Source organism: Bombyx mandarina, chromosome 23 (genome assembly GCF_030267445.1).
Source record: "Bombyx mandarina strain Sakado chromosome 23, ASM3026744v2".
NCBI classification, from domain to species: Eukaryota; Metazoa; Arthropoda; class Insecta; order Lepidoptera; family Bombycidae; genus Bombyx; species Bombyx mandarina.
This window is the reverse complement of record NC_143229.1, coordinates 18,919,368-18,936,441: the sequence shown is the minus strand read 5'-3', so window position 1 is coordinate 18,936,441 and position 17,074 is coordinate 18,919,368. Positions and strand designations below refer to the sequence as shown.

Sequence of the window (17,074 nt, the reverse complement as noted above, 5' to 3'; positions counted from 1 at the left end):
TGTTTTGCTGACTCTAAAGTCCGTAACACACTACCGCAGCGCACCTCAAGGAAGGTACGCCGCACCATTTGAATCGCTCTCACTTGAGAGTGATTCAAATTTTAAACTTATCAAGGGACCGCCTGATAAAAAAAAACACCTACAGAACATTTATTCGTTAATAAAATTACAAACGTCATTCTTTGTGACTTCCTCTCTAAAATCACTTAATTATTAAATATTTACAACTCGTTAAATAGTGTTATAAAACTATTTTATTTAAATAGTTCCGACGACTTTGTTGAGATCCTATAAAATATGTTTCAATTATTATTTTTGTATGTTTTAAGCATGATAAAATAAGAAATTTTATATAAGCAATCATATTAAATCGATATCAAAGTCAATAAATAATGTACAACCCAAAACAGACGGCCGAACTGACGTGACAATGACATTTGGCGCGCTAAACATGGCGGATTTTCGGCCTCATTAGACGGAGACGGAGACATTTACGTATATTCATGTTTCATTTTATGTACGCACTGAAATACTGTTATATTGTTTTCCTGCGAGTTAAAGTGCTGAGTAAGAACGAGATAGATATATGTTTATGTATGTGCCTTCAAAATGGGTGCTATTTATATAAGCAATTGTACGTATAGAACAATATGTCGTGTCCCTACTATATAGGTCTATGACGCGAATCCATTACAACAAAAGTGACAATGATACAATAATACGAGTATTAAGTATACAAATAGGGAGTTTTCCTTTGTAAATTAGTCATTAATTTAACTGTAGCACTTTTGTGAAACGAAATGCAAATAAAAATCAAGACAGATTCTCTTTTAAATTTGTTTATTTTATTTCTCAAATCTTTTCTGTGTCATATCCGCATTCGCGCTTCGGCAAGATGGCGGCGGGTTCTTTTCTGTCTGTAATTACGTAAGCTGTTTTAAGATTCAAATTGATATTTAAGATTAAAATATTGGCCGCTACGAAAAATTTGAACCCAAAAATTTTATCGATATCGCTTCGGCAGTTTCAGAGTCTATAGCGAACAAGGACATTTATGTAGTTGGTATATCGAGGGGTGAAAGGCTTTGGCACGTCATTTCGGATCCTCCCGATCCACTAACACGTGTTATTAGGTACCCCAAGCGCCGGTCATCGTTCTCGTCGAACCCGTCGAAGGGTTCGGCGAGTAAATTAACCCACAGATACAGCACACTGAGTTTCTCGCCGAATCTTCTCAGTGGGTCACGTTTCTGATCTAGTGGTAGATTCTGCGAAGCACTGCTTTTACTAGGGTTAGCGTTAGCATCGTAGTCAGGTTTGAGCACCGTGAGCTCACCTACTAGTTAAGGTTACGCTGGAATAGCCTCTCAAGGCAACCAGCTTAGGTTCACCTACACATCTAGAAGCTGAAATAACCTCTCAAGGCTTTCAGCATGGGCAGGAAAAAAAAAGTAACAATTTAGTATACTGCGAAGTCGTTCCTTTATAGTTAGCTAATAAATACTGTTTGAAATCGTAGGTAGAACCAAAGTTTTTAACCGTTAGAATACATAAAATGCTTTTATGTGGCATATTCACGGGTCGAAAGACCATCTGCGTTGTTTGTTCTTGCGCCTAATAATAGAACAAAAATGTATGAACAATAATGTAACCGTGTTACAGTACTTGTAATGCAAATCGGAACATAGCCTTTACTGAAGTAAAGCTGAAAACTGCTATCTTCTATCTATCTATCTATCTCTATATATAAAAATGAATTGCTGTTCGTTAGTTTCGCTAAAACTCGAGAACGGCTGGACCGATTTGGCTAATTTTGGTCTTGAATTATTCGTGGAAGTCCAGGGAAGGTTTAAAAGGTGAAAAAATATAAAAAAGCTCGGAATTATATAAAAACAAACAATTTTCTTTTTCCTTTGATGTGTCCCCTTGATGTGTCTTTTATTTATCGATTGAGGCACTATGAAGTCTGCCGGGTCAGCTAGTATTTATATAATTTCCACTTCCTACACTAGCGCTATGTCGGTGAGTCTTCCAACAACTTGCTGTTTACAGACAGACACTTTACCAACTTGTCTCCTATACAATATGGTTCTCCTTACTTCTACCCTCCATAGGCGTTTCGTAGTGAGCCATTAAAAAAACAATATATAAAAAACAAACCCAATGTTATAATGTTCCTGACAATAGATGGCACCGCAATCTTCTTGACCGTAGCTCTGAATGTTGCCAGCCTGCGGAGAACAACCACGTGAATACAAGAGTTTTAAAATGTGTTTTTATTTTTTAACATTTTAAATGGCGTTTCCAAATTACATGCGATATTTTTTGTCTGTTTGTCGACAGATTTAATTATTTATTTTAAAGTTATTGACGATTGATGGACCAATATATTATTCATGTAGAATTACATAGTTCGACATAATTTGTCAATGACACAACAAAAGAAATAACTTAGTACAAAATAATGTGTTTTATATTTGGAGTGTTTGTAATTATTGTGTGCTTTTGTGATTATTGCCTAATACGAAAAAATCTATGTATACATATATATGTCAGAGACGGTCATTAGTTTGGTAGCTAAACGAAATGCAGCACGATCGCGGTATCGTCGGAGCTCGGCTAACTTCGTGCCTAGCCGACACAGCCTAGCCGATGAAGGCGCGTAGACGCCATCACACTTACCAACCGGCCTTCTTGAAGAGCGGTGCCTCCGTCCTAAGAACTGTCATTCGTTTTCGTTTGCTAACGTCAAGAGAAGATTTCTAGATTGTTCTAAGACAACAAACGTGATAGGTGTAACTCAATATTTCTCTTAACTCGATCACCCTATTCGCCCCTACGATATCTGACGATGCTGTTAGTAATTGTGATTTCTCCGACATATGTATATATTTTTAATGATTGGATTACTGGTGGCCCGGAGGCCTTTACAGTTTCACCAGGACAGGTGAGCGAGCAAAAGCTCAGCCAGCAGTTGTGGGATCAGCTAACAGCTGCCCGAGCGCCTCCAAAGAAGACCTAACATGTAGTATCTTTGTCATAACGAACCTGCTGTCAGTGGGACCGGCCATTCTCATCACTTGAGACCTCATGAAGCGGTAGCTATGGGAATTGCATATGTGTCTGCAGCTGCAAAAACCAAGAAAATCAACAAAAACAATTTTCCAACACAGGTCCAACAACGACTCTCCAGACGGCTATGGCCGTTCCACCCTTCAAATCGCATTACTGCTTCACGGCAGAAATAGGCAGGGCGGTGGTACCTACCCACGCGGACTCACAAGACGTCCTACCACCAGTAATTACGCAAATTAATTTTGCGGGTTTGATTTGCGGGCTAAGTACGTATTTCATTAGGAACATTGGTACCCGCCTGCGGGATTTGAACCCTATCACAGTCATGTCGCTCGATACGAATGCACCGAGCGTCTTATCTTTTAGGCCGCAGTGATATTCAAAATCAACAACCACACCCTATAAAGTTTCATAAGAACGTAATAAAATTACCCAGCCTCCTTTGACGTCACTCTTGTGTTTAACCTGCCAAAGAAAGAAGACATTAAATTCATGGTCTTCTGCTCCTCACATCGATAACCCTCAATGCTGAGGGTCATGGCTTCTCTGAGGAATATTCTCTCGGACTATCTTGCGAGAATAGACGAGGAATCTATTCTTGACTGCGTGTGCATTTTTTTTTATTGCATAGATGGATGAACGAGCTCAGCCCGCCTGGTGTTAAGTGGTTACTGGTGCCCATAGACAAGTATAGTTACATCGGCTGCCCCGCCTTTCAAACCGAAACGCATTACTGCTTCACGGTAGAAATAGGGTGGTGGTACTTACCCGTGCGGACTCACAAGAGGTCCTACCACCAATAAGGAGAAATTTCTCGATGTTCAAACTTTCACAAAAGGTATATTACCACACACAACAACCCACAGAATCTCTCGCCAGATCCGGGGTAGATTTAGGGAAGCACTGCTCTTGCTAGGACTAGTGTTATCAAATTCTCTTAGGTTGAGCTCGTGAGCTCACCTACAGACGAGAGGCTTGTGGAGAGTACTCAACGGTAGGCAGCGGCTCGGCTCTGCCCCTGGCATTGTTGAAGTCCACGGGCGACAGTAATCACTCACCATCAGGTGGACCGTATCCTCATCCTCGCCTACAAAGGCAATAAAAAACATAGTTGAAATAGCTTTTAGGTTACCAACGATTAGGTAGGGATAAAAAAAAATACCATCCCAATTTACGAGGCTTCTGATTTTGACCAATAATGGAATATAATTTTTCAACGCCACTACCTGAAAGATATCAATTGACATGTTAATACTCGATCCAATTTTATGAGGAGGGGAAGATAATTTAAAACTTAGATTCACAAGACTACGAAAAAAAATCGTAAAACTTAATGAACAGAGATTCTTTTTAAGGAATTTTACGACATGGTAACTAAGACCTTTAGGTTATGTCTTATTTTAATTTATATTCTTATTTTTATGAAAATTGATTATATGGAGTGAAATGAAATAAAATGAAGATGATAAATTTGAGACATTAATCAACGAAGATGAAATTAAATGAAATGAGATGAGATATGGGATTAAATATAATCTCAGTAAAATGGTGGTCATTTACTGTGATTTTTTTCAGTGGACTTTTTGGAGAATCCCGAGAAGTTACGTCCAGCGGCTTTGTTTCATTTCCCCATTTGTGCACTTTCACAGATACTAAACAGTTAATAAACCATCGTTATTACACATTTAAACATGAAGAAACACTAAATAGACAAAACAAAATAAATCACACAACTTCACTCCTCGCGTCCCGCCAAAAAGTCCGAATAGAGATTCAAGCCATTGTCAACTCGATTTTTTCTTCCTACCTACAGCTAGTAATCTCAAGGGGTTATAGCTTCATCAAACGGGTAAATGAGCTCACGGGCTCATCCTGAGAGATTTACCAACACTAGCCCTAGCTAGAGCAGTGCTTCGCAGAATCTACCACTGGAGTCATGACCCGCTGAGATTTTAATATCCGATAGGCCCTTTTTTTCTAGGGCAAAGGGCAGAAGGTGATCCCTGGGCTCGTTCACACGGCTAAGCAATGAAATAAACGTTACAAAAGAAATTGCAAAAATCGATTCGACTAACGGTAGTGTTCGCTGATGTCTTCATAAAATATCATTTTCATTTTCTCAATGAAATTCCTGTAAAATAAATTTACATAATCATCATAATATTTCGTTGAAAACGATTTATTTAATATTAAATTGACTGATTAATATTTAACTGAACCGATTTTGACCGAAAAGCGACACAAAAGTGGTTCCAATTCTGAGTCAGTATTTGGGTTATCTTTCCCCCACGAGGCTCCGTCCACACTGGCCCACATTTTGATGGAAATGTGGCAAATCCAAGCCATCGTCTCGTCTACAGCAAAGGAAGTTGTTTCTCGCGAAACAACGAAATAGAGCCGAGAAAAATACTCACGATTCGCTAGACTCCATGTCCAACGCCACATTTACCAATGAGCTGCGATCTAAAATGTTCTGTTTGACTGAAAGAAATCACAATAAAAGTTATTTAAGCATCCTCAATGACGTAACCAAGTTTGAGACAGAGTTCTTATCTTTCCACACGGTGCAAATTAAGGATGGAAATACTAACTGCTGGCTTGAGTGTCTTTTCAGCTTCGCCAGAGTAGGTAGACGAGCATGATCCCAGCCATATTGGGTCGGAAAACAACTGGAGGGCAGCTGCTTTGCGACTCCATCTACTATCGGATTGGGATCACGACCCGCTGAGAAGATCCAGCGATTAACTCAACGGGCTGATGCTATGGGGTTCACGTCAAACTCTTCGGGAGGATCGATGAGTAGGACTACCAGGGTGCCTATGCCTGCTCCTAGCGCTAGACTGCGGGTGGCTAATAACAGTGTTAGTGGATCGGAGGTGGGTCCGCTTACATTTGTATTTAGGGCGTCAACGGTCATTGGGTCTTACGTGAGCCGGGAAAACTCCACTAGTAAGGGACATTTGATGAAGCTATCCATCAAAGCTAACTAGAGGGGATCGAGAATCATAGAGTACCTACCCGTTGAATGGTTGTTGTGTAATTGTTGTTAAGCAGCGCTGGGGCTCGGACTTTTAGCATTGGTAGGATGATAGTAGGATGATTGCATTTAGTGCACAAATTTGTGTATACCCAAATACCAATTTTTCTATTAAAATACGTACTTCACAAATATTCAGGATTGACTTCCACGGTGAAGGAATAACATCGTGTAGTAAAAATCAAACCGCAAAATTATAATTTGCGTAATTACTGGTGGTATGACCTCTTGTGAATTCGCACGGGTAGGTACCACCGCCCAGCCTATGTCTGCCGTGAAGCAGTAATGCGTTTCGGTGGACAGCCTTTGTAACTATACTGAGACTTTAGAACTTACATCTCAAGGTGGGTCGCGCATTTACGTTGTAGATGTCTATGGGCTCCAGTAACCACTTAACACCAGATGAACTGTGAGCTAGTCCAGCCATTTAAGCAATAAAAAAAACGATGCTCTCTAAAAGATTGATCTAAGATTATGTGCGTGTGTGTGTTTTCTTCTTGTGTGGGTGTGTGCTTTTGTGACTACGATAATTTCCACTAAACATAAAAAATTGCGTAGGTTTTATTCAAATTAAACCGGTACCCAAAGTTATATTAAAATTTGTAAGAATCTTTTCACGTTGTAACATCAAAAAGCTCGTCATCCGATCTAAGCAAAACCTACACGAAACACAATGTTCTTTAAAAAAACAAAACAAAAAAACTTCAAGATTTAACTTACAGCTTTTAAAAGGCATCTTCACGATGCTTGAGATGCGTCTTTGGGTCCAGTACCTAGGAAAAAAAAGAATCAACATTTTTCTATACAAAAAATTTTTCGAACATCAAAGGTCCCCCTGGTGTTAATTGGTTAGAGCCCATAGATATCAATAATGTAAATGCCGTCACCCACCGTAAGACATGAGCTCGAAGTTTCAGTTCTATTTACTACGATTCACTATGTTATTCCTTCACCGTGGAAGCATTTGTAAGTAAGTACGTATTTAATTAGAAAATGGTATTCCTTCACCGTGGAAGCCAATCGTGAGCATTTCTAAGTACGTATTTCATTAGAAAAAAAATGGTACTTCGCCCGATACGAATGCACAGGGCATCTTATCCTTTAGTCCACGGCGACTTTCATTAGATTAATAATAATTATCAACAAAGACACATATTCCTACAATAATCATACGACATACTCATTAGTCATTGAAACTGTTCTTACATGTTTTTTTTATTGCTTAGATGGGAGAACAAGCTCACAGCCCACCTGGTGTTAAGTGGTCACTGGAGCCCATAGACATCTATCTACAACGTAAATGCGCCACCCACCTTGAGATATAAGTTCTAAGGTCTCAGTATAGTTACAACGGCTACCCCACCCTTCAAACCGAAACGCATTACTGCTTCAAAAATAAGCAGGGTGGCCACAAGAGGTCCTACCACCAGTAATTAAATCCCTTAACAAACGCTCTACTAACTATTATTTATTAAGCACATCTCATTGTAACTATTTTGCAAGCGAGTAAACAGTCCTTAGACCATTGATTTTCAAATTTCATGAAAAACAAATTTAATGTAAAGTTTGAACGTCAAAAATGTGCCGTGCAGAAAGAAAAAACTTTGAGAGCCGCTGTCTTAGAACCGGCAAGCAAGCAAATTTCCTATTGGCCCACAATACGACTTAACATACGACTTAACCACTTAACATCAGGTGGGCAGTGAGCTCGTCCATCCATCTAAGAAAAAGAAAAAATACGAAAACCTCAACAAACCTGCTATTCGAATCCTCTAAATAAATTCTTCTAAATCTGCAATCGTCGCAAAGATCATCGGAATCAACTAGAAGGAATTTAAGAAAAGAAGATTTATTTATTTATTTTTTATTGCTTAGACGGATGAATCAGCTCACAGTCCACCTGGTGTTAAATAGTTACTGGAGCCCATAGACATTTACAACGTAAATGCGCCACCCACCTTGAGATATAAGTTCTAAGGTCTCAAGTATAGTTACAACGGCTGCCCCACCCTTCAAACCGAAACGCATTACTGCTTCACGGCAGAAATAGGCAGGGCGGTGGTACCTACCAGTGCGGACTCACAAGAGGTCCAACCAACAGTAAAAGGTTCCTACAAAATAATATGAAAAAAACTCAACACTAAAAGGGTTAATATTGCGTATTTTATCGACTTCTACTTCGACGATGCACTGATTTTATTTCATTAAAGTTTTTTTTATTAATTGTGTTTCAGTTTATTATTATTTATCAAGTATAAGTACATTACGCGTCCAAAAAAGAGTAAAACAAATGAAATAAAAAAAAAACATTACGACAATAAAATTAAAAACATTTTGTACCAGAATCTAGTTTCGATGACGGAGACCTCTGGCAGTAATTGACACTACTCTCTAATCTGTAAATAAATAAAAAATTGGCGACTGGAGAAGCTACCGAAAATAATAAAGTGCTTAAGATGAGACCTATACTCAGAATTGGGTGGAGATAGAAGATGAGAGAGAAGAAAAAAATAAAAATAAACCACGCCGTTAAAAAACACGTCCAGTAAACTCGTTTAGGGAACCAGCTCGCGGCCCACCTGACGTTAAGTGGTCGGGGCCTTTTTTTTATTGCTTAGATGTGTGGACGAGCTCACAGCCCACCTGGTGTTAAGTTGTGGCGGGTAGCCATCATACAACGCAAGATAATTGACAGTTGCCTGAATCTCGCTTACGACATTTTCAAGATAAAGCGCATATATACAAGTTCCGAACAACAACGTTCGGACTGTCGGTCTACCGAGCAATATCACCCGCTCGGTGGAAGATCTTCCCTTTGTCGTTTAAGCCACTCCCAAAAAGTGGTTACTGGAGCCCATAGACATCTACAAAGTAAATGCGCCACACACCTTGAGATATAACTTCTAAGGTCTCAGTATAGTTATAACGGCTGCCCCACCCTTCAAACCGAATCGCATTACTGCTTCACGGCAGAAATAGGCAGGGTGGTGGTACCTACCCGTGCGGACTCGCAAGACGCCCTACCACCAGTAAAAAAATAGTTTATAACAATGCTTAACATCAGATAAGATTAGGCGTAGAATGTATATTTCTTTTCTTGGCGGGCGAACCGACACATTGCCTCTCTGAAGGTGAGCGGCTACCGTTGCCCGTGGACATCAGCCAGGGGCACAGGCAAGCCGCCGCTTATTTACCTAGCGACGTCCGATTTCTTTGCGGCCGGTAGCTCGGATTTCTTCAACGCCATATTAGCTATTTCCGTGGACGCTCCTAGTTCTAGAAATAGCAATAATAATAAAATCATTTATTGCCTTTCACACAGATTTAGATTATTACAGGTAGATAAATAAAACTATATCGAGACCTTAGAACTTATATGTCAAGGTGGGTGGCGCATTTACGTTGTAGATGTCTATGGGCTCCGGTAACCACTTAACACCAGGTGGGCTGTGAGCTGGTCTACCCAACAAAGTAATAATACTAACTCAAGAGCAGTTGCTTCGCGAATGAATCTACTATCGGATCGGAATCGCGACCCGCTGAGAAGATGCGGCGAGAAACTCAGCGGGCTGATGCATGGGTTAGGTTGAACGTCGACCTCTTTGTCGAGTTGGCCGAGTAGGGTTACCGGGGTCCCTAAGCCTGCTCCTAGTGTTAGAGCTGAAGGCGGCTAATCCAAGAGTTATTGGATCTGATGGATCCTTAAGGACGTGTCTAGGGCGACGACGGTGACTGGCTCCTGCGTGAGGTCCGAATGTTGTTGTTCGGAGCTTGTCTTGGGAGCTTATCTTGAAAGTGTCGTAAGCGGGATTCAGGCATCTGTCAAATATCTTGTGTTCTATGATGGCTACTCGCCACTTCACAGAGGACCTATCTTCAAGGACCAACTTACATGCCTATGGTCATGATCCTCGATGATTAAGCGACGAAGAAGAAGAAGTGTTAAAAAGGGATGCTGGAAATCCCCAAGGACACTTACCAGCTATTCTCATATCGCTGCATACGGTTCTGTTCTGCAAATAACAAAAGAAAATATAGGGTTATCTTAATAGTCTGTAGCCGCAAAAACTGTTGAAGCAGTACTAGCGCCACTAATTGTTGTTCCAAAGGTCATGGGTTCGATTCCCACGTCGGGCAAACGTGTGATGAACAAGTTTGTTTGATCTTCGTTTGGGCGTTTATTATCTATATAAAAACATACGTATACAAGTAAAACGTGTATAAATATGTTTGTCTGTCACTGGTGGTAGGACCTCCTGTGAGTCCGCGCGGGTAGGTACCAGCGCCCCGACTATTTCTGCCGTGAAGCAGTAATGCGTTTCGGTTTGAAGGGTGGGGCAGCCGTTGTAACTATACTGAGACCTTAGAACTTATATCTCAAGGTGGGTGGCGCATTTACGTTGTAGATGTCTATGGGCTTCAGTAACCACTTAACACCCGGTGGACTGTGAGCTCGTCCACCCATCTAAGCAATAAAAAAAAAATTATTATGCCACTCCAATTGTAAATGTGGGATATGTCAATCTTATAAAATTGAATCAAACTTACGCTGTCGTTCGAATCGTTTGAATAAATCTTCTGACAGGACATATCGTTCCTTGAAGGACAATTAGAAATAATAGTATTATTGTCTAAATCACGTGAAGGCTTTAGAGGAAGAGGTAGTCCTAAGAAGAAATGGATGGATTGCGTGAAAGACGATATGTGTAAGAGGGGAGTGAGCAAAGAAATGGTATATGATAGAAGAGTATGGAAGGAGAAGACATGTTGCGCCGACCCCAGGTGACTGTGAGAAGGGCAGGAGAATGATAATTATGTCTAAATCACGTGTGTCCTAAATTATACGTTGGAGTTTTTGAATCAAAAAATCTATCGGCCATAGAGCAAAATCGTCAATAATATGTTCATCCTTTACTGGTGTTAGGACGTTTTTTAACTTTAAAAACGAAAAAAAGCACATAAAACCCGTTTCCCGCAAAATGAGTAGTTTTCTTTTAATACGCTTTTATTAGCTTCAGACGTATGTAAGTTAGTATGTAACGGAATATTTGAACATGATTTTGACCCCCTTCAAAACGCCGGATTAACTCGAAATTTGATAAACTTATTAAGGATCGATGACAATTCAATATTTAAAAAAAAAAAATATCAACAAAAAAATGAGAAATAAATAATAGTTTAAAAAAACTATCAAAATACGCTTTTATAGAAAATACAACTAAAAATAGAAAAAAAAAATTAATAAATTCGAATTAAAAATAGTGTAAGAAAAAATGATTTTATTGTAAAAAAAAGCGTGGGGGCATGGTATCAGTAGTTATAAATATTTTATGAACAGATATGAGTAGAAGGGTTATTTTGATAATATCCTGAAAAGCATCCCATGCTTTTTTACAATAAAATTATTTTATCTTACACTATTTTTAATTCAAATTTATTAAAATTTATTTTATTTTATTAAATTTTATTATATTTTATTAAATTTATTAATCTATGTTTTAGTTGGATTTTCTATAAAAGCATATTTTGTTAGATTTTTTTAAACTATTATTTATTTCATTGGCTTTCGTCGCTATGAAATAAAATAAAAAAGCATAATTACCGTTCTTTCGAAGACTGAACGTTGTTGAAGTGGTCTAATAACTCTTGAGTTACCACAGTCGTTATACCCGTGTCTGAATTCAAGAAAATATCATGCTAATTGATTATTTCAAATCATCATAGTGGTTGCGGCCTAAAGGTTAAGACGTCCGTGTGCTTAGTGCGAGTGTCTTAACTTTCTCGATAGCGTAAAAGTTAAGCCAATTTTGTATGCAGTTGGAGCAGCGCCCCTAGCGGCAAACGTAGGCAAACGTTCCAACCCCATACAAATATGAGTTAACTTTTACGCTATCGAGAACGTTAAAAAACTCGCACTGAGCACACCGGTGCATCCGTATCGCGCGACGCGAATGTGCCGGTGTTCGAATCCCGCAGGCGCCTTAAACAATTATACTAAACACGTAATTTACTGGTAGTAGCACGTGTTCTGAGTCCGCACGGGTAGGTACCACCACCCTGCCTATTTCTGCCGTGAAGCAGTAATGCGTTTCGGTTTGAAGGGCGGAGCAGCCGTTGTAACTATACTGAGACCTTAGAACTCATATCTCAAGGTAGGTGGCGCCATTTACTTTGTAGATGTCTATGGGCTCCCGGTAACCACTTAGCATCAGGTAGGCCGTGATCACCCATCTAGCAATAAAATCAAAATATACAAGTGTGGTTACTATAAGATTGGGAGATAAACCTCGAGCTTCAAGGCTGTTTCTATTATTATTGTTGCTGTCTTTGGACCCCACGGTTAAGCACAACACTAGGAGACGTTAAAAAAATAAGCATTGTCTTCTGTTACTTTAAATTCGCAAAGTAATTCTGCGTTTCAACTTCAAATATTAGTCGTGTATTGAGAATCCGAAATCGTATTCAACGCCATCTAGTATCCGATAGAAAAACGAACACTGAAATAATTTTTAAATAAGACAATAGCAATGCAACTTTAATACACGCAGGTTCGTTTAACTTGAACGGAAACAACTTTGATTTATTGATAATTATTAATTTCTACAAAACGAAAGTACTGAACCATTTTTGATGAAACTTCAAGAAAATTCAAAATTCGGCTGACTGATAACTAAATTCTTGAAAAAAACATTCGACAAAAAGCATTTTAAAGATTATTAGATAACTTTTTTCACAGTTCAAAAATGTACACTAAAAATCGATTACAAAAATAATTAATGCGGTAAACAATCAAAGCTTACGAAATAAACAGGCAATTTGAAAAATAAATACGTAATTTATTTCGATGCCCAATTAAATATTTACCGATGCAAACTTTTCTTATGGGTCGATTATTCTGAAAACAAAATAAATAAAAATTACTACTTCCTATCAACAGTTTTTTTAAGCTATTGCAAAACTTTTACCGTGGGCTTTGAGCGCGGCGACCGAATTAAGAAATTCCGTAACGAAATTAAAATAACAATAATTAAAATAAAATTAAAACACCCTCCACTCCGCCTACCATGTAGCTCGCGTTCAACACATTCACGCTTTTGCGTTGCGCTTGTGTAGTGTTTGTGAAAAAGCGCGCGGCGTGACGTCACACTGCATGCGCATCATGAAAAGTCTGCTCATTTCTCTCTCGCGCGGTCTAGCTTATGAGTGTGAAGGGGACAATTAATGTTTTGCTTTTGTTAATGTAAAATATAGTGCGGTCTTATTTGTTATTGTTTTAATATTAAATTATTATTGTCCAATTATAATTGCATAAGTTGACAAAAAATGCTATGCAATAGCTTTACCGCGGCAGTCCCCGAGTGCCACATGTGTTTATTTTTGTAGCACGAATAAACAAATTCTCATCTACTTGAAGCTAATTTCCAGTCACGCTGTCCCGTCACCTTAAGACGTGAGGTCGATATCACAATTATTTATTACGCAAGCTCTTGTATATTATGATAAGCCAGCATCCGGTCACCGCTCTCGTCGAACCCGTCGCTTGCGACGAAGGGCTCGACGAGTAAATTAACTCTCAGACACAACCCACTGAGTTTCTCGTCGGATCTTCTCAGTGGGTCGCGATTCCGATCCGGTGGTAGATTCTGCGAAGCACGACTCTTGCTAGGGTTCGTGTTAGCATCGTCGTCAGGTTTGAGCACCGTGAGCTCACCTACTAGCTACGGTTGCGCTGGAAAAGCCTCTCTAGGCTACCAGCTAAGGTAGGAAAAAAAAAAAAAGATAAGCCAGTAGGTACGTGTTGTGACATAAATACACATACGATACTCTTACAAGTAAAAAAATTACCCTAAAACAAGCTAAAACTTTTAATTAAACCTTACCTTTTCTCCTTTTTTGTATGTCACAACAATAGGATCGCGAATGGCTTGCGTCTTGCTGTAAAAATTTGAAAGCATTTAAACGATTCCACAAAAGAACGACACTAGCTCCATCTATTAACGGAAATAATGCATTACTCCTTATTAAAAGTAGCAACATCTATTGACCGCGGAACTGAACTATTTCCGATAGATGAAACTGCTAACTTTCATAAAATGGCGGGGCATTGTAAGTATAGTACATCACTTTTGATGTTTCAGTTTCACTCTTGGTGCTTTTAGGCCTCTCAACCACCGGTCACCGTCATCGTCAAACTCGTCGATTACGACGAAGAGTTCGACGAGCGAATTAATCCATTTCAAAATTGGTAACTGAAACATTTTTTTTTCTTACCTATTCGATGGTAGCCTATGAGGCTATTCCAGCTACGCTCGGATGGGTACGTGAGCTGAAGGGCTCAACCTAAGAGAATTTGCTAACACTAGCCATAGCAAGAGCAGTGCTTCGCTGAATCTACCCCCATATCGCAATCGCGATCCACTGAGAAGATCCGGCAAGAAACCCAGTAGGCTACCTTGGTTATTTTCGGGCTGGGCAATTGGTGGCCCGGCCATTCGACCGTTGGGATCAACGGCTACCATTTCCTCCTCTTTTCATTATCAAACACAGCTCTTGATCTACAGAGTCCTTTGTGAGCAAGTAAATAAGATTGAACTACGAAATTACAAATGCATCAATTTAAAATAGTACCTGTCAATTTCGTTATAACCTGGTCCACTATAATTAGATCCCTTCTTATCCGTGCTTCGTTTCGTTCTCCGCGTCCTCCTATATTTGGTTCTAATTTTAGGTTTTCTAATTTGTTTGGCTGATGCGCAATCATTGAAAATTCTCTTCGAACATTTGCCGCAGAATATAGCGCCCTTGAAGATTTCCGCGTTCAGCAGATCAGTTTCGCTGCAGACGACTGTCAGATAAATAATTGCTTGTCTTTATTAGTCGGTTTACGGACGACAGTTGTCAAGTTGTTGATAACGTCAGTAGCAGAACTATTCGAACTGCTAGCGCTGACGTCACGCGAGAAGAGAGATAAACGTGTCATAAGCCAATGCTTGGGCCGATCGTGCCTCTCTTGTTCCACGCTCTCGCTCAGGCTCGGGCGAAACGTGACACTTTTTCATGCGTGCAGCCAGTGTTGTACTATTTTTAAAAGACTTCATGACCGTACGTATGTTTTGTTGCGAGCGGTTTTAAGAGGGTGTGTAGCCGGCAGCCCACAGCTGCGGACACGCGTATAAGCTGATTTGCTAGAAACCCACAGATGATAGGAGTAGGACGTATGTATGACGTAATAATGTATTTGTATGTTGTTTACATCAGCCCTAATATTTGTGTTTCAGCTTCAAAGGCGGCACCGTTAGAAGGTAATGTCCCATTTTCAAATTCTACGGCATACGTCAGGGAAACTTATCGCTCGGTATGTCTCGTGTAACAAACAGTCAATAAAACGACTGCGCAAATTTCACAGAACTCGTCTGAACGCGACTACGCACACTAAGGAACATCATTCGAAAGATCTTCAATAAGCTAAACGTAGAAAAAATCGGATACCAATTTTTGCTAATGAAATACATACTTAACAAATGTTCACGATCAACTTCCACGGTAAAGGAATAACATAGTGTAATAAAAATCAAATCCGCAAAATTAGAATTTACGTAATTAGTGGTGGTAGGACCTCTTGTGAGTCCGCACCGAAAGGTACCACCGCCCCGCCTATTTCTGCCGTGAAGCAGTAATGCGTTTCGGTTTGAAGGGCGGAGCAGCCGTTGTAACTATACTGAGATCTTAGAACGCATATCTCAAGGTGTGGGTGGCGAAAGTTTAAATCAATTCCCAATGATAGGCTGTTTGTAAAAGATGTATGTACTAGGTTAGGCGCTTAGTATAAAGTATAATGATATATGATTGTCCGTTCGAAAACGCAATTAAAACATTGGTACTAACAACATTTGTGGCATCTGTTGTGGAAGCTGTATCCCTCCCAAACCACAATATCTTCGTTACGATGTAGAGATTCGTGACAGTGATCGCATACTTCACAACTGTAAAATTCATGTGGTAGATTTTCGATAATATCTTAGGCACTGTGTTCCCTAATGTACCCTTTGCCCATAAATATAAAAAAGATATTAAGAAAGCAACTGGGACGTGACTTTTTGTCTTTGTGCCACAGTATTCAAATTTATCGTAAGTCTGTGTGGCTGTATGGTCACTTTAATTGTCATCTTCTTCTATGAGGGCTAATTGCTGAGAGTTAGTTAAGTCATCTTACTGGTGGTAGGACCTCTTGTGAGTCCACGCGGGTAGGTACCACCACGCTGCCTATTTCTCCGTGAAGCAGTAATGCGTTTCCGTTTGAAGGGTGGGGTAGCCGTTGTAACTATACTTGAGACCTTAGAACATATATCTCAATGGTGGCGCATTTACGTTGTAGATGTCTATGGGCTCTAGTAACCGCTTAACACCAGGTGGGCTGTGAGCTCGCCCAGGCATCTAAGCAATAATAATAAAAAAATCATCGAAGTCTTCACTTTGTACTGTATTAGCCATGACCAGCGACTTCGTCCGCGTGATCACGGGAATGCGTCAATTTTTCTAAAGATACTAAAACAGTTTCCAGCCAGACTAATGGCTTAAAAGGTCACTTTAAAAAAAACATGGTAAAAAGGACAAACAAATATATTATCACATTTTTTATTGCTTAATTGGGTGGACGAGCTCACAGCCCACCTGGTGTTAAGTGGTTACTGGAGCCCATAGACATCTATGACGTAAATGCGCCACCCACCTTCAGATATAAGATCTAAGATTCATTTAATTCATCATTCAATCATTTAATTTAGTAATTAAGTATTAGTGTGGGTGTCACTTTATATAACGGCAGAGCTACGCTTCAAGCGAGAATTCTGCTAAGCGGCAGAAATGAGCAGGATGCCACGAAGGAGCTAAAAGTACAGCTTATAAATAATTTGTCATTAAATATTTGTTACTACATAATGCTGCGTTGCATACGTACGCCAT

General features: G+C 39.6%; 1 protein-coding gene across 1 annotated transcript; it reads right to left on the bottom strand.

Annotated features, from left to right (window-relative positions):
- Positions 1–837: 837 nt before the first annotated feature.
- Positions 838–17,074, bottom strand: LOC114249772 (uncharacterized). Its single transcript, XM_089737671.1, has 19 exons — positions 17,070–17,074; positions 15,998–16,095; positions 14,741–14,957; positions 13,993–14,047; positions 12,977–13,007; positions 11,715–11,787; positions 10,661–10,709; positions 10,092–10,125; positions 9,307–9,388; positions 8,453–8,508; positions 7,869–7,935; positions 6,833–6,885; positions 5,490–5,556; positions 5,151–5,206; positions 4,238–4,301; positions 3,508–3,540; positions 3,049–3,129; positions 2,161–2,231; positions 838–917 (listed from the first exon to the last, which is right to left on the bottom strand). The coding sequence occupies exons 1-19, from the start codon at positions 17,072–17,074 to the stop codon at positions 853–855; spliced, it is 1,257 nt and encodes a 418-aa protein (XP_089593797.1). The 3' UTR covers positions 838–852.

Excerpts from the sequence above, each read along its gene's own strand:
- LOC114249772 (XM_089737671.1), bottom strand. Across the intron at positions 14,048-14,740 it reads GGTTATAACGAAATTGACAG|CAAGACGCAAGCCATTCGCG; the intron begins GTACTATTTTAA and ends AAATTTTTACAG. Across the intron at positions 3,130-3,507 it reads GTGACGTCAAAGGAGGCTGG|CTGCAGACACATATGCAATT; the intron begins GTAATTTTATTA and ends TGGTTTTTGCAG.